Source organism: Leptopilina heterotoma, unplaced genomic scaffold (assembly GCF_015476425.1).
Source record: "Leptopilina heterotoma isolate Lh14 unplaced genomic scaffold, ASM1547642v1 Lhet_123, whole genome shotgun sequence".
Lineage (NCBI taxonomy): Eukaryota > Metazoa > Arthropoda > Insecta > Hymenoptera > Figitidae > Leptopilina > Leptopilina heterotoma.
The window spans coordinates 541357-566598 of record NW_025110842.1 but is presented as its reverse complement, the minus strand read 5'-3'; the positions used below and the strand labels follow the sequence as shown (position 1 = coordinate 566598).

Here is a 25242-nt window from a genome sequence, read left to right as displayed (position 1 = left end):
TCTGTATTTTAAAAAGTATTCTATATTTTATAAAGTATTTTGTATTTTAAAAAGTATTCTATATTTTATAAAGTATTTTGTATTTTAGAAAGTATTCTATATTTTAGAAAAGTATTCTATATTTTACAAAGTATTTTATAATATACTTTATGACATATTATATGATATATTTTATGGAATATAATATATATGTGTATAATTTATAAAATATTAGTATAAAATGTGACCATCAATTTTTTTGTGTCTATCTTTTTTAAATGAAATTTTTTGAAATGTATATTTGAGTCGTTTATAAAGTCAAGAATTAAATTATAATAACGCTTCCAATGGCGAATGTGTGTGTGTGTGTGTGTACCGCATGTTCAACCTTTACTAATAAAATATATTAAATGCGAATTAAAATCCACTGTCGTTTAATTATCATCCTTTGAATTTCTCAACTACTTCCCTTTCAAACTATATTTTTTCATTTCATTTTATATTTTTCATTTAAAAAAAAACTTCTATTTATTCTAATTCTAAAACCTCTATTTAAAGAACTTTATTTTCAATATTAATAATTATATATATATTTAAATTATATTTAAAATTGAAATTTTCTAAAATTTCCAATTGAATATCTTTTTGAAAAGGAAATTTAGAAAATTTGAGTTCAAGTTTGTTAATTTTGAAGAGTGAAAATAAAAAGAATTTAAATTTTCAGTGCAAATTAAACAAATTTGAGGTTATGTTTGTTAATTAGGAAGCGTTAAAAAACAAATAAAGATAATTAACTCTCAATGCAAAATTATATCTAAATCTCTATTCCGTCTAAAATATTCAATAACAATTACTTTTGGTTTCACAAAATATAAAAAGTACTTATTAATCAAAGTAAAACGATTGTAAACATAACCTAGAATTCTTCCGCGTTATTAAATACTTTTCCCTGTCAAAAGCGTATATTATTAATTTTCTAGAAATAATCCAAGATTATTCTGAATTAATCTAAGATTATTCTTATTTTTTCTGGTTAAAATTGGGCTCCAGATGTTAACAAAAACCTTTCCTTGTCGGATATTCACAAAAAAATGTTAGAAATATTTCTTTCCAATCATTTTTAACGTGTGAATCGGAATATTCTTCAATAATTAATATTAGACTCCTAATATTAATATTAAAGCAATCGGTTGTATCTAATTATTAATGAAAATTAACAAATTACGGAAAATATGTACAAAAACTTTCTTTTTGTCAAATGACCAAAAATACTCTTTTAAAATTAAAATCCTGAAAACTGTCATTTTTTTAAACGGGGCCCCAAAGTTCCAAACTACGCACCTGCTCACATCCGTTTAGTCCGGGGATTTAAATTTTATTTGGACAATTTTTTCACACACAAAATTTACAAATAAACAATTGTTCTCTACTTGGAAATCAATTAATTTTTTTCGAATACCCAAAAACAATGAGAATTGTAAATTTTTTCCAGTCTTTGTCAAAAAGTTTCTACTCTTCTTTTTTATATTCTTAGAAAAAAATCACTAGAAAAGAAAAATGTGTCCGGTTTTACAATCAAAATTTTATTTTTTCCCGCCTTTAGCGATGTTCAATTTCCTGTTTCAACACATACAGACACGACTACTACACAGACACTCAGCGACACAAACACAACTGACAACCAGACACTCATCGAGAGAAACAGGAAAGGCGAAAAACTTTTTTGACACCACACAGTCGTCGCGAACTGAAGACAAAATACATACGACAGGTGTTTTTATTGTTAACAATACCATACAAATAATACATATAAAATATATGTCTAATTAATAGAGAGAAAGGAAAGGAAATTTTTTCCTATTTTTTCCCATAAAAAAAATTAAATTCTTAATTTAGTGGGTGTTTTTTTTACAAAAAAAAAGGAGTGAGAAAATTTTTTTTCAGTTTTTTATCAAGTGTGAAACACGTGACAATTATATATCTCTTTCTCGGAAAAACTAAAAAGAGAGAAAAATAATTTAGTGTCCTTTTTCCTGCCTTTATTATTATTATTATTATTGTGTTTGTGTATGCATTAAATGTATTTTCGTTAAGCGAAAAAGCATGGCTGGTGTATTTGATATCGAACTTCACGATGGAGAGACAAATAAAAATACAAATCAAGAAGAATCCGATGATGATATTATCGAGGCACGAGAGGTAAAGTATTTTTCTATATTAAATTTCCAAGAGATTATTTTCTCCCCGAAAAAAAGAAGATCGCAACCTTCGCGTATTTATTTTATATAAAAATGTTCGCACTTTGCAAAAAATTATGTACGCAAAAAGTATTCTAATTTTTAATTCATGAATTTTTCTCCAATTTTTTTTCCAGGGGGAATACGATATGAGTCCTAATCTTAATTCCATGCTCGAGTGAGTATTTTATACAATTGCGTTCAGATATTTTTCTTTCTCTCTTTCTTATTGTCTTTTTGAGGTTAGGATTCTTTATAGCCTTGAATCTTATGTTCGCGACAAAGAATTTTGTTTTAAGTTTTATTTTTAATAAATAAAATACTGGATTAATTAATTATTAGGGTTAATTATCTCTAAAAATTCGTTTCTTTTTGCCTTTTAGGAATTTTTATATTTTTCGACGAAAAAAATATTTTACTGCTCCACTTTATTGAAAATAAATTCGTAATGTTTTTGTTGTTAATTTTTAATTTGATAGAAGAGTAAAAAATTAGAATAGAAAGAAGAAACAGATATAATTAAAAAAACAACAACAATATTAATAATAATAATATAATAATAATAAAAATAATAATATTTAGATAATTTTATATAAATAATTGAAATAATAAATGATGATAATAAACTAATTAATTAATAATTTTAAATTGAATATTAAAAATTAAAATTAAATATAAAATATAAATAATAATAATATTAATAATAATAATAATAATAATAATAATAATTAAAAATAGTAAAGAATAAATAAATAATTTGATTGACTAGTAAAAAATTGATAATAAATTTGGGGTAATTTAATGTAAAAAATGTAAATTTAATAAAAAAGTAAATTTTCTTTTGAAACAAAATAAATACCTATATCATCACAAAGAAAAGACGAAATTAAAAATGACATAAAAATAAACACAAAAGAGAAGCTTTATAAAAAGAGTAAAACTTATATTCAAGTTAAATTTATTCTGGTACAAAAAATAGTTGTAAAAGAATTTTTTTTTTAAATTCTGACAAAAGTAGACAAAGAGGATCAAAATTCTTTAAATAAATAATAAATTTAAAATAAGAATAATTAAAATAAAATTAAATATCAACAGAAAACAAAAATTGTAAGAAAATTTATAAATGAATAAAATTAAAAAAAAAAATTATAAACTAAATTAATTTGAAAAAAAAAATTTTTTAAATAAAATTAGAAAAAATTATAAACTTAATAAATTTGTTTATAAAATAAACTATAAAATAAAATAAAAATTGCAAAACAAATATAAAATAAACAAAATTAGAAAATTGGAAAAAATTATAAACTAATTAAATTTGTTAGAAACTGTAAAATAAATTAAATAAAATTGTTAAAAAACTAAAAAATTAATTAAATTACAGAAAAAATTGAAAATAAATAAAATTAGAAAAAAATTATTATAAACTAAATAAAATAACAAAAAAAAACAATAAAATTAGAAAATTAGAAAAAAAAATTAAAAAACCAAATTAAAAAAATTATAAATTAAATAAATTTGTTAAAATAGGAAAAAAATAAATTAAATTATAGAAAAAAATTATAGAATAAATAAAATTAGAAAAAAATCATAAACTAAATAAAATTCCAAAAAAGTTATAAACTAAATAAAAAAAAAGAAAAACTATAAAGTAAATAAAATTATAAACAAAGTAAATTTGTTAAAAAACGAAAAAAAAAATTAAATTATAGAAAAAATTATAAACTAAATAAAATTGTAAAGAAACCTACAAAGTAAATAAAATTATAAAATAAAGAAATTATTAAAAATAAATAAAATTTTTATAAATAATATAAAGAAAATGAAAAAAAATTTCAATGCGAGATTACGTCTTTTAAAGTCCAAGGTCTATAATACGTAGAATATTTTTTTTCTATTTTTTATTTCTCATCATTTTTTTTTTTTTATTATTTTATTAATAGAAAATCGAAAGTAAAATAAATTAAATATAAAGTATAGTTTTGTGATTATGGTTTTTTCGTTCTTTTTCTTTATTTTTTTTTTTTTGAATGATAATAATAGTGTCAATTAGTATAATAAAAAGTTTTGTATCAATGAAATAAGAGTTTCAACATTAGTATTAATAACATGTAGGTCACCCGAATTTGCAACTGACACAAAAGAGACGAATTACTTTTTCAAGCACGTCAAGAATTTTCGCAAAATTATCATATTTATTGAGAAAAGGGAGAATTTTTGTATTTTATTTAGATACTTTTAATCGATTTTTCAGTTTTTTTTCGTTCAAGAAATATTTTTAGAGGTTTCACGAATAGGTAGAAAATAAGAAAACAGGAAAATAAGAAAATAAAAATCAATAATAATAATAATAATAATAATAAATGAAATATGGAAATAGAAAATAAATAAAATAAATAATAATAAATAAAATAAAGAAGCGGAAAGTAAAAATAAAAATAAGGAAATAAGGAAATAAAAATAAAATAAATAAGGAAATAGAAAATAAAAATAAAATAAATAGATAATAATACATAAAATAAAAAAATAGAAAGTAAAAATAAATAAAATAAATAATAACAATAAGTAAATAAAATAAGAAAGTAAATTAGAAAAATAATGAAACTATTAAAAATCTCTTTCAATTTTTTTCCATTCGAAAAAATTTATTTATTTATTTATTTATTTATTTAAGTAATGGACGGATTATTAATTATAATTCGCTATTTTACAGATTGGAGAATGTCGAGAGAGTTCAATTATCAGAGCAAAATGTGAATCCTGGTCAGGAGAAAACGGGACCGCAGGATTTTGAATTGTGTAAAATTTTAGGCGAAGGCGGCTATGGAAAAGTTTTTCAAGTGAGAAAAGTCACTGGAAAAGATAGAGGCAGCATTTTTGCAATGAAGGTTCGAAATTATATTCTTTTTTTCAAAAAAAAAAAAATTGATTTGATTATTATAAAAAAAAAATGAAAGCAAAAGGAAAAAATAGTAAAAAAAAGGAAATTTTCAAATTTGTCTTTTTCTTATTTAAGGTTTTGCGAAAAGCATCGATTATTCGAAACCAAAAAGACACAGCTCATACCAAAGCAGAGAGAAACATTTTGGAAGCTGTAAAGGTAAGATTTTCTTTTTTTTTATTAAAACTAATTTCAATTATATTTTTAATTTCAAACTAATTTCAATATTATTTTTAATTTAAAACTAATTTCAATATTATTTTTAATTTAAAACTAATTTCAATATATTTTCAATTTAAAACTAATTTAAATTATATTCTTAATTTTAAATTAATTTTAATTGTATTTTTAATTGTATTTTTAATTTAAAATCACTTTCAATTATATTTTTGATTCAAAATTACTATCAAAACAGTTCAATTATTGTTAAAAATGAGAATGTAAAAATTAACAAAAATTCATCCAAAATTCAATTATTTTCACAAATAAAATTTCCCCCAAGAATTCAATTATTTAAAATAAAATTTTCAAATATTTATTATATTTCAAAAAAAAAAATTAATTATTTACAACAATGTTTATAAAATTCTTATAAAGAATTCAATTATTTTCAAAAAGAACAAAATTTTACACAGAAATTCAATTCTTTTTGAACATTTCAATTAAATTTCCCTCAATAATTCAATTATTATCATAAATAATAAAATTCTTCTCAGGAATTCAATTATTTTTGGAAAATTTTCATTAAATTCTTAGCAACTATTCAATTATTTTCGAAAATAATAAAAATTTCACAAGAGTTCAATTAACAAAATTTTTTGTAAATTTCTTCGCAATAATTCAATTATTTTGAATACCTGCAATTTTAATAAAATTCCAGTAAAGAAGTAAATTTAAAAATTTTTAATAAAATTCAATTGTTTTTCTTATAAATATTAATATTCATCGCTGGGAATTCAATTAATTTAATAAATAATAAAATTCTTCGGCAAAAATTCAATTAATTTCGTAAATAATAAATTTCTTCACCAAAAATTCAATTATTTTCAAAAATAATCCAATTTTTCCGCTAAAAATTCAATTATTTTCGTAAATCATAAAAATTCTTCGATGACAATTCAATTTTTTCGTAAATATTAAATTTCTTCGCAAAAATTCAATTACTTTCAATAAATAATAAAATTCACCGAAGAATTTCAATTACTTTTAATTGAATTTTACAAGAATTGCTCGAAAAATGTAATTATTCATAAAAATTTATTTTTAATTCCTCGAGAAAATCATTTAAAAATTTTTTCTTTCAATAATTCTTTAGAAGAATTGAATTATTTACAAAAAAGATTAGAATTTTTCACAGGAATTCAATTATTTTAAAATATTTTAATAAAATTTTTCGAAAGAATTCAATTATTTGAAATTAAATTTTAATTACAATTTTTGCGAAATAATTCAATTATTCTTTTATAGATTTTAATAAAATTCTCCCCCAAGAATTCAATTATTTACATAAATAATAATTCTTCTTTTTGAGGTATTTTAATAAAATTATTTGCAAAATTGAATTATTTTCATAATTATAACAATATTCGTCACAAGAATTCAATTATTTTTAAAAATAATAAATTTTTTCGTTTGAAAGAATTCAATTATTTAAAAAAATTCTAATAAAATCGTTCGCTGGTATTCAATTATTTTGTAAATAATAGAATACTTTTTAGGAATTCAATTATTAAAAAAAAAAAAATTAATAAAATGCTACACAGACATTCAATATTATTCTGAAAAATTTTAACAGAATTCTTTGTAAAATTTAATTATTTTCAAAAATTTTTGCAATTCAATAATTTTCAATATCTGCTACTTTTCATAAAATTTCAAAACAAAATTCAGTTATTTAAAGAATTTTTCGTAAGAATTCAATTCTTTTCATGAATAATAAATTTTCTTAGGAATCCAATTATCTAAATTATAATTTACGTAAAATTAGTCGAAAGAAATGAATTGTTTAAAAATTTTAAGAAAATTCTTCGCAAGAATTAAATTATTTTTCTAAATATTTAAATTCTTTTAAATAATAAAATTCGTTGAAGGAATTGAATTTATTAACAGGATAAGAAAGAATAAAAATAAAAAATAGAATCGAATTTTTGTCAGTTTTGTAAAGTGTCCAAAAACGAGTTTTTTTTTTGTCGTCGAGTTTAATTTTTCGATTTCTTTTTTTTTTCCTGCTTTTTTAGTTTGAAAGCTTCGTTTAGCTAATTTTTTTAAAATTAATTATTGAGTGCGAAGTCTGTAATTTGAAATTAAAAACCGAAAATATCAAAATTAAAAAATCGACTCCTTCAATGTCGATTTATTTTTAAACTATTTGAATATTGATTTATTTATATTATTATTATTATTATTTTCATTTATATTATTATCGTTGTTGTTATTACTAATATTATTATTTTTTTTCCAGCATCCGTTTATCGTTAATTTAATGTACGCTTTTCAAACCGGTGGGAAATTGTACCTTATTTTGGAATATCTCTGTGGAGGAGAATTATTCACGTATTTAGAACGTGAGGGCATTTTTCTCGAGGACACCGCATGGTAAATATTTGTTTGTTCGTAAAAAGAACACTTTTTCTCGTTTTTAACACAAAAGAAAAATATTCTAATTTACTTTTTCTATTCATTTTTTTTTGTTAGTAATAATTCTTATTTTCTTTATTTAAATACAGTTTTTATCTGTCGGAAATAATTCTCGCCTTGCAACATCTTCATAATCAGGGAATAATTTATAGGTAAGTTGATAAATATATTATTGCCAGATGTAAATTTTAATCACACAAAAAGGGAAAATAATTTTTTTCTTTTGCTAAAGAAAAATTTGTTTTTTTCCCTTAAAAACACAAAAAAAGAAAACTATGTTTCTAAAGAAAAATATGTTTTCTTTTTCTGTTTTTTAAGAAAAATAATTTTTTTCTTTTCTAAAGAAAAATTTGTTTTTCTTAAAAAAAAGCAGAAAAAGAAAAATATTGTTTTTTAAAAAATAATAAATATTATAATAAATAAAAATGTGTTTTTGAAAAGCAGTAAAAAAAAAATGTTTTTAAAGAAAAATTTTGTTTTGGAAAGAAAAGAAGGTTGAAAAAATTGTTTCTTTTGGAAAAAAAATACAAATTTTTTTTTAATTATTGTTGTAAATATTATAATCTTTTTTTCCCATAATTACAGAGATTTGAAACCGGAAAATATTCTACTGGACAGTGAAGGACACGTGAAATTAACGGATTTTGGACTTTGTAAGGAACACATTCAAGAGGGAACTGTAACACACACTTTCTGCGGCACTATCGAATACATGTCAGTCTTTTTTCTACTTTTTTAATCGCAATTTACAAAATTTACTTTTATAATATTTTTACTATTTTTTTGTTTTCTATTTTTTCTACTTTTTTCTATTGTTTCATCCTTTTATTTACTTTTTTTGTATTTAATATTTACTTTTATAATTAATATTTTTACTACTTCTTTCTACTTTTTCTATTCTATTTCTATTCCCTCTTTTTTCTACTTTTTTGTATTAACAAATTTTAAATAAGGGACAAAATTTCTGTTTCCAGGGCACCGGAAATTCTAACGAGAAGCGGACACGGAAAAGCAGTCGATTGGTGGAGTTTGGGTGCCTTGATGTTCGACATGCTCACAGGGATGGTAGGCAATATTTTCTATTCTCTTCTCTATTTAATTTTCATAATATTTTTTCCTCTTAATTTTTTATTTATCGATAAAATTGCTAAATTAATAAATTTATCGTTAAAAATCGTTAAATTAACAAATTTATCATTAAAATCGTTAGATTAACAAATTTATCGTTCGAATCGTTAAATAAAAATATTTTTCGTTCTCAGCCTCCTTTCACTGGTGCGGATCGAAGAAAAACGATAGAGAAAATTTTAAGGGGACGACTAACACTTCCACAGTACCTCACATCCGAAGCGAGGGATTTAATTCGCAAATTATTAAAAGTTAGTACAAGAATTCAAAAATAAATTTTATTTTTATTTTAAATTGAATGTTTTTTTAAACATTCTTTTCTCTTCGCAGAGACAAATTATTCAAAGGTTAGGCTCTGGACCGGAAGACGCCGAGCAAATAATGAAACACAATTTCTTCTCGCACATCAATTGGCAGGATGTTATTTCGCGAAAATTGGAACCACCCTTTAAACCCTCATTGGTAAGCGCAAAATAAATTTTTATCATTAATGAGCAAAAATTAAATTAAATATTAAATATTTAATTTTTACTTATTTATTATTAATATTAAAAGTCTTTTCGTTTTTTTTTCTAGAAAAGTGCAGACGATACGTCACAATTCGATGAACAATTCACAGCGACTGTGCCTGTCGATTCTCCGGTTGAAAGTACATTAAGCGAATCAGCAAATTTAATATTTCAAGTGAGATATTATTCATAAAAAATTTAGAATTTAAAAAAACCTAAAGAAATTATTCATAAGAAATTCGGAGAAATTTAAAAAAAAACCTAAAGAAATTATTCATAAGAAATTTAAAGAAATCGAAAGAAATTATTCATAAGAAATTTAGAGAAATTTAAAGAAATTATTAATAAGAAATTTAGGGAAATTTAAAGAAAGCTAAAGAAATTATTCATAAAAAACTGAATATAGGAAGTTATTTATAAAAAAATTGTAAATTAAAAAATTTAGAAAGGCACAAAGTTGATTGTAATTGAGAGTGAAAGATTATTAATCATCGTCATTGTTTTTTGATTTAGGGATTTACTTACGTGGCGCCGAGCGTTTTAGAAGAAATGTACACTCAACAGCCGCGAGTTGTTCATGCCCGAAGTCCCCGGAGGCCTTTCCTTGGAAGTGGACATAGCGGAAGTCTTCACAGTTTCTCGTCAAGAACACCAGACGCTCACTTGCGGCCTTCGGCTCAATTTTATCAGCACAGGTAATTCTTCAAACAAAAAAGAAGAAAATAATTTCCAAATTAATAAAATTCTAAATTTAATATCTATGCTTTAAAGATTAAAAAATAACAAAAATTAACTAAACAAAATTGTTTACAGTAAATTTTATTATCATTTAAAAAAAAAATAAATTCCTGTGAAAAATTTTTTTCTTTGAACAAAAATAATATTAAATCTTTAGAGAAATTTGATAGAAAATACTTGAGGCTCCAAAGAAGAATTTTATTATTTTTGAAAATATGTAATTGAATTTTGTTTTTTTTTTTTTGAAGAATTTATACAATTTTGGAAATAATTGAATTATTTCGAGAACCTTTATTTTTACGTTCGAAGATAATTGAGTTTTTTTCGAGATATTTTATTCAAATTTTCGAAAATAATTGCATTTGTAAAAAGGAATTTTATTAATTTTTAAGAAAACAAAATGTTTGTGAATAATTCTTTTAAAAATTTAGAAAAAGATTAAATTCTTTCGAGAAATTTCAACGCAATTTTATTAAAAAATAATTGAATTAATGCGAATAATTTTAATATTTCTGAACAAAATTAAATTCTTGGCAATAATTTTTATAGAATTTTTTTAAATAATTGAATTTTTTAAACAATTTTTTTAAATAATTGAATTTTTAAACAATTTTGAAAAAACTGAATTATTTTAAGAAATTTTATTAAAATTATTGTATTAAATGTAATTGAATATTGCGAAGAATTTTTATTATTTCTGAAAATAATTGAATTCTTATAAAGAATTTTATCAACATTTTTGGATTTCTTTAGAAGAATTTTAATAATATTTTTAAAAATACTTGAATTCTTCGAAAAATTCAATTACAATAATTAATTGAAAATTGAATTAAAAATCATTGAATTTCTGAAAAGTATTTTATTATTTATGAAAATAATTAAATTTTTTTGAGAAATTTTCTTGAAAATAATTAAAAAGCACAATTAAAATTGAATTAAATCTAATTGAATTAATTTAAAGAATTTTTTTTTAATATATGTAAAAATAATTAAATTCTTGACAATAATTTTCTTACAAATTTTAAAAATAATTGAATTCTTACTAAGAATTTTGACTGTTTTTTTAAAAATAATTGAATTTTTTGAACAGTTTTAAAGAAAATCAACTTGACAAATGAAAAATTTTATTAAAAATTGTATTTATCATCATTTGAATATTGCGAAGAATTTTTATTATTTCTGAAAATAATTGAATTCTTCTGAAGAATTTTTATAAAAAGTTTTTGAAAACATTGAAATCTTTAGAGAAATTATTATAAAAAATAAGTGAATTTTATTGAAAAAGTTTTATTAAATATTTTGATAATAATTGAATTTTTTCGATCAATTTTAATAGAAATTTTTAAAGAATTGAATTTTTCGAGAAATGCATTGAAAATTGAATTGAAAATAATTAAATTCCTGAAAAAAATTTTATTATTTATGAAAATAATTGAATTTCTACGAAGAATGTTGTTTTTCCTGAAAATAATTGAATTCTCATGAGAAATTTTATAGAAAATAATTTAATTTCTGAAAAGAATTTGATTAATATTTGAAAATATTTTAATACGAAGGAGAAAGTTTGTAGAAAATAATTGAATTTCTGAAAAAAATTTTATTATTTATGAAAATAATTGAATTTCTACGAAGAATTTGATTAATATAAATGAAAATATTTGAATTCGAACGAGAAAGTTTGTAGAAAATAATTGAATTTCTAAAAAGAATTTTATTATTTATGAAAATAATTGAATTTTCTCAAAAATTTTAAAAATAATTGAATTCTTTAAAAAAATTTTACTATTTTTTAAAATAATCGAATTTTTCAAACGATTTTTGAAGAAATTCAATTATTTTGAGAAATTTTTTTCAAATTATATTAAAAGTAATTGAATATTAGGAAGAATTTTTATTATTTCTGAAAATAATTGAAATCTTTAATATAATTTAAGAAAATAATTGAATTTCTGCAAAGAATTTTGTTAAGTACGAAAATAATAGAATTCATTGGAGAAATTTTCTTGAAAATAATTGAATTGCTTTACAAAGAATTTTGTTTTTTCTAAAAAGAAATTGTATTGAAAATAATTGAATTAATGCGAATAATTTTAATATTTATGGAAAAAAATTAAATTCTTGCCGAAAATATTACTAAAAATTTTTTTAAATAATTGAATTCTTAAGAAGAGAATTTTACTATTTTTAAAAATAATTTAATTTTTTAAACAGTTTTGTAGAAATTCAATTATTTTGAAATTTTTTTTTAAAATTGTATTAAAAGTAATTAAATATTGAGAGAGAATTTCATTATTTCTGAAAATAATTGAATTCTCTGGAGAAATTCAATTATTTTCAATTATTTAAATAATAAAAATGATTTATGAAAATAATTCAATTTCAGGGAAGAATTTTATTAATTTATAGAAATAATTGACTACATTTAAGGAATTTTAATGAAAACTTTTGGAAAATGTCGAATTCTATCGAAGAATTAAATTAAAATTGAATTAAATGTAATTGAATTTATTTAAAGAATTTTATCAACATTTTTTTTTTTTTATCAATTTTAGGCACCATAATACCGGAAATGACAGCACGGAAGACATGGAAATGGACGTGAGTCATGCACCCGGACATTTATAGTGCTCAAAAAATAACTCAACAGAAGCCACCGAAATTCTCTAAAAGAAAAATCCAGAAAATACAGAGAGAAAAAAACAAAATTGATATACAAAACGAAAAATTTCAAAGTTAAAAATCCCTTTTATGCAAAAATTTACTTTGAAATCAGAAAAAGTAAGAGAGAAATATTTCGGTGACTCGAATTAGTTAATTTATCACGCAGAACTGATCCCTTTTTCTTCAAGGTATGTATAGAAAAGAAGAATTATGAAATTTAGACAAAAATTTCGAAATTTCGAGGAGAATAAAAAATTGATAAATTCGGAGACAAAGGAATCGGCTCTGATTTGCCAATAGGATACAATTTTTTTCGACGAAATGTCGATGAGAAAATAATAATTAATATGATAGTCGAGGGGAAAATTAAGCCGTTCGAGGAGAAAAAATATTTTTTTTTTTGAAACTAATTTCAATTATATTTTTAATTCAAAATTAATTTCAATTAATATTTTTTAATTTAAAATTTACCTTAATTTGAATTATATTCTTAATTTTAAATTAATTTCAACTGTATTTTTAATTTAAAATTTCATTTCAATTATATTTTTAATTCGAAATCACTTTCAATTATATTCTTAATTGAAAATTACGTTTAATTATATTTTTAATTCAAAATTACTCTCAATTATATTTTGAATTCGAAAATTACTTTCAATTATACTTTTAATTCAAAATCACGTTCAATTATATTTTTAATTCAAAATTACTCTCAATTATATTTTGAATTCGAAATTAAAAACCGAATTAAAACAAAGAAGATCAAAATTAAAAATTCGATTCTTTCAATATCGATTTATTTTTAACTTGAATATTGATTTATTTTTGAAAAATTGTCAGAATTAAAAATCGTAATTTTAGAAAATTAAATCCTGACAGAAAACAAAAGAAAAAAATGATCAAAAAACATTGATTACAAAAAAGTAAATAAAACTGAAGAAACGTTTATAAAAACGATAAATTTTCAGGAGAAATTTCTCGAGGTTGCTTAATTTTCAATCTCTCGATAATCTTTTTTGAAAGAAACTAACAGGAAAAATAATAAAGTTTTCAAAAAAAAAAAAAAAAAAAACAGAAACACAAAGCTTTGTAAATAGTCATGTAATGAAATTGAAAAAAAGTAGGTTTTTAAGTTTCAATAGTGTTGGTCCAAAGTTCGAGAAGATAAAAAATAAATAATTAAACAAAAAATCATTACAATGAGAAGAAAGTATTCGGACAATTAATATATTTCCGACTTTTTCTCAATAAAGCACCCGGTGTTTTTTTTTCTTCGTTTCGTCTTCGATAGAATTTCGAGAAAAGAAAAAAATTAAAATTTCTGTTAATTATAATTATTATAATAAGGAAAAAATTTGAAAATTAATAATTAAAAATTAATAACTAAAAATTAAAAATTGAAAATTGAAAATTAAAAATTAATAATTAAAAATTAATAATTAAAAATTAATAATTAAAAATTGAAATTTTAAAATTAATTAGTTAATAATTTAAAAAAAATTGTCTATAGAAAAAAACACAAAAATTTAGAAAAACGAATCAGAATTTTTTTTTTTACTAAACTCGAGATAAAAAAGTGACAAATCAAAAAAAAGAAAAAAAATGTGTGTGGCATTTAATTATATATTATATTATATAAATATGTTAAATATTGAATTTTCGATAAATTTATTGATTGACGAATAATCCAATTTACAGTGATTTCTCTTTTTAAGATAGCAAATGCGCTGCCAAACGAGTCTCTTGTACGAAAAACAATTAATGAATTTTTATTATTTTCAATTTATTTTTTTTTTTTTATTTTTATTTTATTTTTTTCAACAATTTTTTTCTCGAAATAGTTTTTTTTTCAATTAACTAAAAAATAACTAAAAAATAATTTTTAGTTTTTAGATTTAAAAAATTCTTTTTTAGCCCCAAAAAGTGAATAAATATATTTTATTAATTTTTAAGAAATATTTTCAAAATTGCAAAAGAAAAGGAAATTTTCTTCTAATTTTCGACAGAGAGGGAAATATTTTTTTTTATTAATTTTTAAAGCAAAAGAATATTTTTAAATTACAAAAGAAAAAATAAAATTTCTTCTACTTTTCGACCGAAAATAATTTATTTTACAAAAAACTATTTTACTTTATAAAAAAAAGTATTAAAATATTTTATAAACATTTAATTAATTAAATATTTTCTATTTTATAAAAATTTATTAACATTTTTGATTTTATAAAAAATTTATTAAATATTTTCGATTTTATAAAAATTTTCTTAACATTTTTAATTTTATAAAAATTTTCTTAACATTTTTGATTTGATAAAAAATTAATTAAATATTTTCGATTTTATAAAAATTTTCTTTTTGATTTTACAAAAAAATTAATTAAATATTTTCGATTTTATAAAAAAAATTAATTACCATTTTTGATTTTATATATAAAAAAAACACAAAAAAGAAAATTTAGAAACAAATTCTAGTTACAGAAAAAAAATAAATCTCTAAATAACTCGTAATGAATAATAAATAAATCTCGATGTAAAAACTTTTTATCAGCACTGTTTTTTGCACTCGCCGTTTGCGCATTGAATTGTAGAGAAAAAAAATGAAGCAATAAGAGACCCGTAAATAAATAAATAATAATTATTATTAACGTAATAGTAATATTTAAATGCAAGAAAAAAAAGTAATAAAAAAACATTGTAATTTCGCGTGTGATTTATTCCGATTTCTCAGACTGCCCAAGTGTTCACAAAATAAAATGAAAAATCGTAACCAAGTTTATTGTTATATAAATAATCTTATATAATATAAATAATTATTACGAGAATCAGTTTTAAAGAATAAAAAAAATGAACCACTATATAAATATATATTTATTCTGCTAATAGGAATTTACATTTATATATCGAGAAATTTAGTTTAGTGACGAGCTCCGAAAATGAATTTTAAGGTTATGTTTGTGGAATTATTTTCTTAGTTATAAAAGTTGCGGTTTGATTTTTTTAAAAACAAAAGAAAAATCATATTTTTTGTGTTCGTTATTTTAATGTAAATGAAGAATTGAACTTTAAATTCAGAAGATTCTCTGTATTTTTATTTTTTAAAATTGCTAACATAACCTCAAATTCTTGCTTCGAGAAGAGGAGCGTCGTCATAAATAGAGAATTAATAATTGGAAAGAGAATAAATTCGAAAAAAAATTCAATATCGATTCGAGAATATGTAAAAAAAACCGACCGCTCATTTGGATATGACAGAATTTTTTTATTTGGAAAAAATTTTTAGAAAAAATTAAGTAAGATTGACTTATTAAAAAAGTGCGCGTACTGCATTGAAATTTGTAAAAAATAAATTTTAAGTACATATAAATTGTGTAATATCGAAAATTCTATCGACGTTTTTCTTTTTTTTTTCTTAATTTTTTTTTTTATAATTGTCAAATTTTATTATGGCATATATTTAATCTATATACTATTATTACATATGCGATCTAATAAATCTGCATTACTATAATAAAAAAGAGATTTAATTCTATTACCCACTTATTTTAGGTTAGAAAAAAGTATTTTTTTTACAAGATTTTTTTTTAAAGTTAAATAAATATTATTAAATAACTTTTTGTTTTTAGAGTTAGAAATAATACAAGATTATTCGCTTAGTTTTTTCTGGTTGTAAGTAATTGGGCGCCAGATGTTAACAAAAACCTTTCCTTTTCGGATCTTCTTCTCGCAGTGTCACAAATATTAATATAGTTAATTAATTAAAACTTGATTTAAATTTAATAAAGACAAATTGGTATTAAAATTTCTAGAAACAAATGAAATCATTTCTTTTTAGATTATTGTCAGAAACTAAAATTTTTGGAAGAAAACAATTTTTTTAGAAATTATTATTTTTTTTACCTATATAAGTAATTTATGTGAAGAAATTTATTTTTGTAACTTGAATAAATTCCGAATTCCACATGCGGTTCGCTATCGTGAGTAAACAAACGAAAATAAAGATTCTACAGGATTTGAATGGAAATGAAAGGAAAAAAAAGTGTGTAATTAATTAACTTTCAATACTAATAATCGAATGTAGAAATTAAACCGAAAGAGAATACTAATAAATTTGGCGAAAAAGACAAAATTTTTTAAAGAACGAACGGAACGAACCGTTTAGACCGACTGTCAAAGGCTTAATGTCAATTCACAACGTTCACTAGATGCAACACCACGGCGCCAGGGTTGGGCAGTCACTCGTCGAGTCAAATCCCTTGTAGACAACGACAAAAAAAATATGTTTTTGACATAGTAAAATAGGTAAAAACACTTATTTTTTACCCCCGTCTGGCAAAAATTACATTATTTAAACTTTTTTCAAGTAAAAAACGAGGTATTTTACCGTAGAAAAAAATTAGAGGTATTTTTACGTGTCCAACCTGTCCAACCCTGACCATGGCAGAAATGAAACTTACCAGGCCTGCCAACGCAATTCCTTCGTTTTTCCTTCTATCACGTTGGTCAAACTGCGCAATTGACAGTTATTTAAAAACTACACTTTTGTTTACATTCCGTTTGTCCCGCACACATTGTTTTTTCATATACGTTAATTCACGTTAATTTTCAACATTTTCAATAAAAAATTAAAGTTCATATTAGTGTGAAAAATGGAAATAACTTCGGAGGAATTACGTAAAAAAATTCAACAACTATTTCCCGATCGTTCGTACAATCTCACTAGTGAAATACTCGACGAACTTTGCAGTGATTCAACGTCAAGAGATTTTTTATTATGGTTTAGCTCTGAATTATCGCCGGACAATGTTTTAACAGAAGAGGAAATTAAATTGTAAGTAAAACAAAAGACTATTCTTAATTCTTATTGTTATTTCTATTTTTGTCATTTGCAGAAACTTTCTTTCCTTTAGTATGTCAATTTTCAATTTCAAAATTCGTGAACATTTTTAGGTTATGTTTATTGCGCTATTGTTAAAATCGTTAAAGTCTCATTGTAAACAATTTGTTTTATTATTATGTATTATTACCGATGATTATTATTAGTATTAATATTATTATTATTATAAGAACATTTGGACATTTTTAGGTTATGTTTATTATTTTTTATTGTTTAAAATCGTTAGCGATTTTAAGCAAGAATTTCAACATTTTTCTCATAAATAAACAAATTCTTTAGAGCAATTCAATTATTTTAAATACAATTTTAATCAAATTTCTCTAAAGAATATAATTTTTTTTTAAATATTTATTAAATTCGATTATTTTCAAGAGTTTTAATATAAATTCAATTATTTTCCACAATTTCAATGAAATTCTTTTAAAAAAAAAATAATTATTTTCAAAATTTTAAATAGAATTCCTTAAAAAAATTCAATTATTTTCAAAAAATCAAATACAATTCTTGGAAATAATTCAATTATTTTTATGAATTGTAAAATTCTGCGCATAATTTAATTATTTTCGTAAATAAGAAAATTCTTCACAAGAATTCAATTACAATTGAAAGTTTTAATAAACTTGTCAGCAAAAATTTAATTATTTTCATAAATTATAAAATTCTTAAAAAAAATCAATTACTATCATAAATTATCAATTTAATACTAAAAATTAAATATTAAAATTTCTAGAGAGGGACAAATTAAAAAATCCGGAAAATGGCTGAAAGACGATGAATTGGATGAATGTCTCGCTGAGGCGACAGCTGAAAATCCGGATCTTCTACAAATTTTAGAATCAGATGTTAATAAGGACGATTTATCGGCGAATTTCTCTTCTATTAAAATAGCGCACAATTTTGACGAAAATTATCTACATTCTCTTGAAATGGGAACCAAGAACTTTAAGTAATTTCACTTTTTCTTTTTTTTTTTAATTTAGAAATTTAATTTTCATTTGAAATCGAAAACTTTTTTTTCTTTTTTTGAATTTAGAAATTTAATTTTCTTTTCATTTCAAGCAATAATAATAAATTGAAATTAATAGAGAAAAAAATAATCAATTAAAAATTATTATCATTTTAATTTCTATTAATAAATCTTTATTATTGTAATAACTTTTTTATTATTATTTTTTTATTATTTCTATTGTTATTAATTTTTTTTGCCATTTCCATTACTATTGATAATTTTACTGATATTATTATTGTTCTTTTTTTTAAATTTTCGTACAGAAATATAGAGAATAAATTGGATGAGAGAATAGAAAGGGAACAAGACGAATTGGCGAAATTGAAATTTGGGGAAAAACTTGCTTTTGAAGAATGTCTCGAAATAATGGAAAAATATGAGTCAATTCAACGTCGACTTTCAGAGCAAGTTGAACAGCTTGTTACTATTTATTCCGACGCTTCTCAAAAGGTTTGTCATTTTTGATTTCAAATTGAAAATTATTTTTTCTTTAATTTCTCTGTGTTTAAAATTTTTTATGTATTTAATCGATTTTAATGTATTTGTTTATTCTTTTCGCCTTTGTTTTTAAGGCTTTTTATTACTTTTTGCCCCCATTTTTAATGTCATTTTTTTAACTTTATTTTTAATTTCTTTACTAATTTTTTTTTGTCTTTATTTAATTTGTTTGCTTTTATTTATTTTTGTCGACTTTATTTTTAAGGTTTTCTATTATTTTCTGACCCCATTTTTAATACCTTTATTTTTTTTTGCTTTTATTTTTAATTTTTTTTATTTATTTTTTTTGCCTTTATTTCTTTTGTTTGCTTTTATTTTGACTTAAATTATTTTGTTTGGTTTTATTTATTTTGTTTACATTTATTTATATTTTTGTCTTCATTTATTTTGTTTGCCTTTATTTTTTCTTTTCATCTTTATTCTGTAAACTAAATTTTAATAAATTTTTAGAAACGATTTGTTAAGTTTAAGAATATATTTACAGAAATGTGCACCGAGTCTTTGGACGCAATTGCCTTTGGATTTATTTATAAAACATATGGAAACTTATAGTGAATATTTAAAACTTTACATTAAAAAAGAATTTGGGACTGATGAAGTTAATGAAGACGAACGCACGTCTTCGATTAATACCGAGCCCGATATTAATTTGGACTATTCCGACGAGAAGCAAAATTTGGAGAAGAAAATTCTCGAGTTGAAAACTATTCAACAAAGGTAGTTTTTGTACTTTTGTAGTTTTTTTACTTTCGTATTTTTTATATTTTGTATTTTTCGTGCTTTTGTATTTTTCCTACTTTTGTACTTTTTTATTTTTTGTATCTTTCATATCTTGTTATATTTTGTATTATTCGTACTTTTGTATTTTTTGTATTTTTCGTGCTTTTTGGAATTTTCTGTAGTTTTCGTATTTTTTAATATTTTGTATTTTTTTATTTTTCGTATTTTTCGTACTTTTGAAATTTTCTGTTGTTTTCGTGTTTTTATATTTTTTATTTTCCGTACTTTTGTATATTTTGTAGATTTCGGAATTTTTTTGTATTTTCTGTATTTTTCGTATTTTTTTATATTTTCCATTTTTCGTACTTTTGTATTTTTTGTATTTTGCGAATTTTATATTTTTGTATTTTTTAAATCTTTCATGCTTTTGAAATTTTCCGAATGTTTTCGTTTAATTTGCCTTAATTTATATTTTGTATTTTTCGTCCTTTTGTATATTTTGTATTTTTGTATTTTTTTTTAAATTTAATTTTTGTACTTTAAAAATTTAATTTCGTACTTTTAAGAGTTTAATTTTTGGTATTTTTAAACTTTATATTTCTATTTTTGTATTTGTTTAATTTTATTAATCATTTTTTTAAATTCTATTTTATATTTTTGAATTTTTTCAACAACTTCTTTTACAATAGACGAGAAATAATTTTTAAATTCTCTTTCAAAAATTTTTCCAGGCTAAATAAATCAAAATTATCGCAAATTCTCGCTAAAGGACGAAAGGAAGCAACACAGGCGATGATTGATTGCGCGCAAAAAATTTACAATCATGGAAATGTTTTAATGCCCAAAACTTTAGCGCTTCTCAAGTGAGTGGAAATTAATTTTTTTTAATTACCAAATAATATTTTTTAATTATTAATTGTAATTAATTAATTAATTGAATTTGAAATGAATTTGATTTAAATTGAATTTGAATTGAATTTAAATTGAATTTGAATTGAATTGAATTAATTATCGAATTGAATTGAATTTGAATTGAATTAATTATCGAATTGAATTTGAATTGAATTAATTATCGAATTGAATTCGAATTGAATTGAATTTGAATTGAATTTAAATTGAATTTGAATTGAATTTGAATTGAATTTGAAATGAATTAAATTTGAATTGAATTCATTATCGAATTGAATTTGAATTGAATTGCATTTTATTTGAATTAATTATCGAATTGATTTTGAATTGAATAGAAACTGAATTAATCGAAATTCGTGTTTTCCATCACAGAGCGGAAATTATGGAACTAAAAGTGAAACGTGACAATTTAGAGAAACAAGTGACAATTTTAAGGGAACATCAAATTCCCGAGAGTGTCGATAAATTTGTGAGTTCAATGTTAAATAAAATTCTTGTTGAAAATGCAAAGGCAACGGATGAACGGAGGGAATTTTCAATAAAAAAATTGAAAAATCTTCTCTCCCTCGTAAGAAATCGCGGCCACATGCATTCGGATTTACTTTATATTCTAGTTGAGCTGGAAAATCAAAAACTAACACAAATCGAGGAATTTGTCACTGACGTTCGTAATTATCTCGAAATGGAATATTCGTCGTGTACCAAACGTTACGTAAGTATTTAACTCTAAATTCACAGTTATAGTTTTTCTAATTTAGATTTTCCTTTTTTTTCCTTAATTTTTCTATTTCATTAGGCAATTTTCTCTTTTAAATAGTTTTTGATTTTAATTAAAAAATAATTTCTGTACCTATTTCTTTCTTATTTCTTTTTTTATTATTTATTTCAATTCCTGTTTTTTATTTTTTCAAAAATAGTTTTTAGTTGTATTTTGAAAATAATTTCAATTTGATTTCTTTTTTTTTATTATTTATTTGAATTCATGTTTTTTATTTTGTTAAAAAATAGTTTTTTGGTTTTAATTTAAAAATAATTTCTATATTTCTTTCTTATTTTGTTTTTTTTTCTTTTCTTTCATTATTTATTTTAATTCGTGTTTTTTATTTTGTTAAAATTAATTTTTGGTTTTAATTTAAAAATAATTTCTAAATTTCTTTCTTATTTTTTCTTTTTTTTTATTATTTATTTTAATTCATGTTTTTTATTTTGTTAAAAATAACTTTTATTTGAAATAGTTTTTAGTTAACATTTTTTTTGTTAAAGTTGTTTTTAGTTAAAATACTTTTGGTTAAAATGTTTTTGGTTAAAACAATTTTTAGTTAAAATATTTTTGATTAAAAGTAAGTTTTTAGTTAAAATATTTTTGGCTAAAATAGTTTTCAGTTTTAGTTAAAAAATAACTTCAATTTTCTTTCTCTTTTTTATTTCTTCTTTAATTATTTATTTAAATTCCTTTTTTTTATTTTATCAAAAATAGTTTTTAGCTTTAGTTAAAAAAATAACTTCAATTTTCTATCTCTTTTTTATTTCATATTTAATTATTTATTTCAATTCCTGTTTTTTATTTTGTTAAAAATAGTTTTTAATTTTAAATTAAAAAAAATAGTTTTTAGTTGAAATTTAAAAAAAAAATAGTTTTTAGTTCTTAATTAATTTAAATTTTTTTCCACAAACAGATTTGGATGGTGAAAGCGAAAAATCAATTGAACAGCTCCTCATTCGAAAATGACAATTTTTTCATTAAATATTTTACAGCCATGATGGAAATTGAGGAAAATCAAAATTCACTGGGAATGGCAATTGAGAAATTTAGTCAAATTTTGGAAGAAAATGAGAAATTAAGTGAAAATATTTGCGAGTCAATGAATAATAATGTAAATAGTTTACAATTATTGTGAGTATTTTTCCTCTTTTTATATTTACTTTAATTTTATTTTTCTATTAATATTAATTTTCTAAAAATTATTTTTAACAAAAATTCATTTAAAATGCGAATTTTTAAGTTTAAAATTTATTAGTTTAAATTTAATTAACAGAAAAAATGTTAAATTATTAATTGAATTCTAATTTTTCAGTGATCGAAATATGATTGAAAATTATAATCGTGAAATACAAAATTCCGGGGGATTTTCCCTTGAGGTGGAAAATCAAATTGTTAGAATGGAGAAAAATCTTTGTGGAGTACAGACTGAAGTTATGATTGTTAGAAATAAATTAAAGGAAATGATGGTGAGAATTATTTTTTGATTATTTTAATTATTTATTTGCTTTTTTATTTAATTAGATTTTTACTTTACTATTTTTTTTACTCCTTTACTTCGGTATTTTTTAACTTTTCTATTTTTTTACTTCTCTATTTCTTTTACTTCTTTATATTTTAAATTCTTTATTTTTTACTTTCACTGTTTTTTACTTTTTTTTATTTTTTTCTTTATTATTTTTTTTACTTCTATATTTTTTTACTCTCTCTGTTTTTTACTTCTTTACTTATTTACCATTTATTTATTAACTATGTTTATAATTATTTATTTATTTGTTAAGAATGTAAGCGGGTTTAGAAATAAAAACGAAATTTTTTTGTCACTTTTTATAATTTTTTTATTTTATTTTTTTTTTAATGTATTATTACATTTTTTTTATTTAAAAAAGTAGAAAATTCTTTTCCTTGAAAATTTGAATAAATAGGAAATTTCTATCTTTATAATTTTAAAGACCAGGAAAAGTTTTTTTTTGTAATTCAAAAACAAAATTTCTTCTTTTTTGTAATTTAAAAAAAATTAGAAATTTCTTCTAGAAAAAATTTGTTTTTTTGTAACTTAAAAAAAGTATAAAATTTTTTTCTTACAGGAAAAAATAAATGGATTAGAGAGAGAAAAAACGATTCTTTGGCAAAAATTTCTAGCCGAGCCGGAAGAATTAAAACGAAGATACGAACAATTAATGGAAATGTCGAATCAAGTTCGTTGAGAATAAATCTTTTTTTTTCTTCTTTTTTTTTTCTTTTGTTGCGATTTTCATTTGAAACTCGGCTGCTTTATCCAATATCCCCAGGGTGCAAATAATTCGCCATTTTCTTCTGCCATTGGTCCACGAAAAACTTTTATTTTCACTCGCGGCACTTCTACAGAAAAAAAAACAACAACGAAAGGTACAGAATTATTTATTTATTATTTTATTTATTTAATTTCAACGAAATATTTTTATTATATAGAGAAATAAATATTTTTAATTACCATCTTCATTGGATTCTTCCTCGTATTCGAATTCTTCGTCTTTTTCTTCTGCTGCGTTGTCTTCATTCTCGTAAGAATTCACCATTTTGAGAATGAGACACAAACTGAGGAAAAGAGTAGAAATCTGCGAAATAAAAATTTTTTGATTATTTGTCAGGGAAATTTTTTTTAATTTCAAATTTTCTTTCAATTTTTAGTTTTTTTAGTTTTCGAATAATTTTTAATTTCGAATTATTTTTTAATTTTGAATTCTTTTCAGTTTCGAATTATTTCTTAATTTCGTATTTTTCAATATTTCGAATTCTTTTCAGTTACGAATTATTCTCAATTTCGAATTATTTTTTAATTACGTATTTTTTTCCAATTAGTATTTTCTTTGATAAGTTTCGTTTTTATTTAGAGTTTTTTTTAGTTTCAAATTCTTTAAGTTTTGAATTTTAACTTTGAATGTTTATTAATTTTTAATTATTTTTAGTTTCAATAATTTTCCCTTTAAATTTCGGATAATTTTAATTTCAGACTTTTTCAATTTCTAATATTTTTTTTTTATTTTTAATTTCTTTTCAATTTTTCTTAGTTTCGAATTATTTTTTCCAATATAATTTTGAATTAATTAATTTATAATTTTGAATAAATTAAATTTATAATAATTAATTAATAATTGAGAATTTCCTTTATTTTCAATTTTTTCTATTTTCAATTTTTTTCTATTTCGAGTTTATTTTTTTAGTTTTGAATTAATTTCCCTCTTTGATTTTTATAAATTTCCGGAAATTTTCTTTTCGTTTTTAATTTTTTTTTTAATTTCGAATTTTTATTTAGTTTTTATTACTAATTTCAAATTTTTCAATTTAATTTTTTCAATTTCGAATTTTTATTTAGTTTCGAATTTATTTTAGTTTCGAATTTTTCTATTCAAATATTAACTTAATTTTTCTATAATTAAAAAATTTATTTCTATACACTCACTGTTAGAAATTTCATGTTTTTGATACGAAACGTAAAAATAAACTAATCACGATTTCTGGGAATTTCTAGTTTTTATCAAAACGATAAATAATAGAGCGTGAAGATCAGTTTTCTTTTTCTTTTTTTTCTAATTTCACTATCATCCAGGAGAAAGTGTTTGAAATTTACTTTCCCATATTTATTAAT

General features: G+C 20.9%; 2 protein-coding genes across 3 annotated transcripts; both read left to right on the top strand.

The window, feature by feature from the left end:
* Positions 1-1639: 1639 nt before the first annotated feature.
* Positions 1640-13227, top strand: LOC122512578 (ribosomal protein S6 kinase beta-1-like). 2 transcript variants are annotated; one of them, XM_043628488.1, is made up of 14 exons: positions 1640-1750; positions 1924-2178; positions 2354-2394; positions 4927-5101; positions 5230-5313; positions 7616-7749; positions 7881-7943; positions 8377-8505; positions 8766-8856; positions 9054-9170; positions 9250-9381; positions 9496-9603; positions 9942-10123; positions 12719-13227. In XM_043628488.1, the coding sequence occupies exons 2-14, from the start codon at positions 2083-2085 to the stop codon at positions 12789-12791; spliced, it is 1425 nt and encodes a 474-aa protein (XP_043484423.1). In that variant the 5' UTR covers positions 1640-1750; positions 1924-2082; the 3' UTR covers positions 12792-13227. The 2 variants fall into 2 exon arrangements, with proteins under 2 accessions (XP_043484423.1, XP_043484422.1); XM_043628487.1 differs by having other exon boundaries at positions 1654-2178.
* Positions 13228-17340: 4113 nt separating this feature from the next.
* LOC122512263 (augmin complex subunit dgt3) lies at positions 17341-23846 on the top strand. The gene is made up of 9 exons (XM_043628006.1): positions 17341-17652; positions 18449-18664; positions 18991-19177; positions 19710-19942; positions 20677-20808; positions 21227-21566; positions 22531-22748; positions 22930-23083; positions 23702-23846. The coding sequence occupies exons 1-9, from the start codon at positions 17471-17473 to the stop codon at positions 23819-23821; spliced, it is 1782 nt and encodes a 593-aa protein (XP_043483941.1). The 5' UTR covers positions 17341-17470; the 3' UTR covers positions 23822-23846.
* The last annotated feature ends 1396 nt before the right edge of the window (positions 23847-25242 follow it).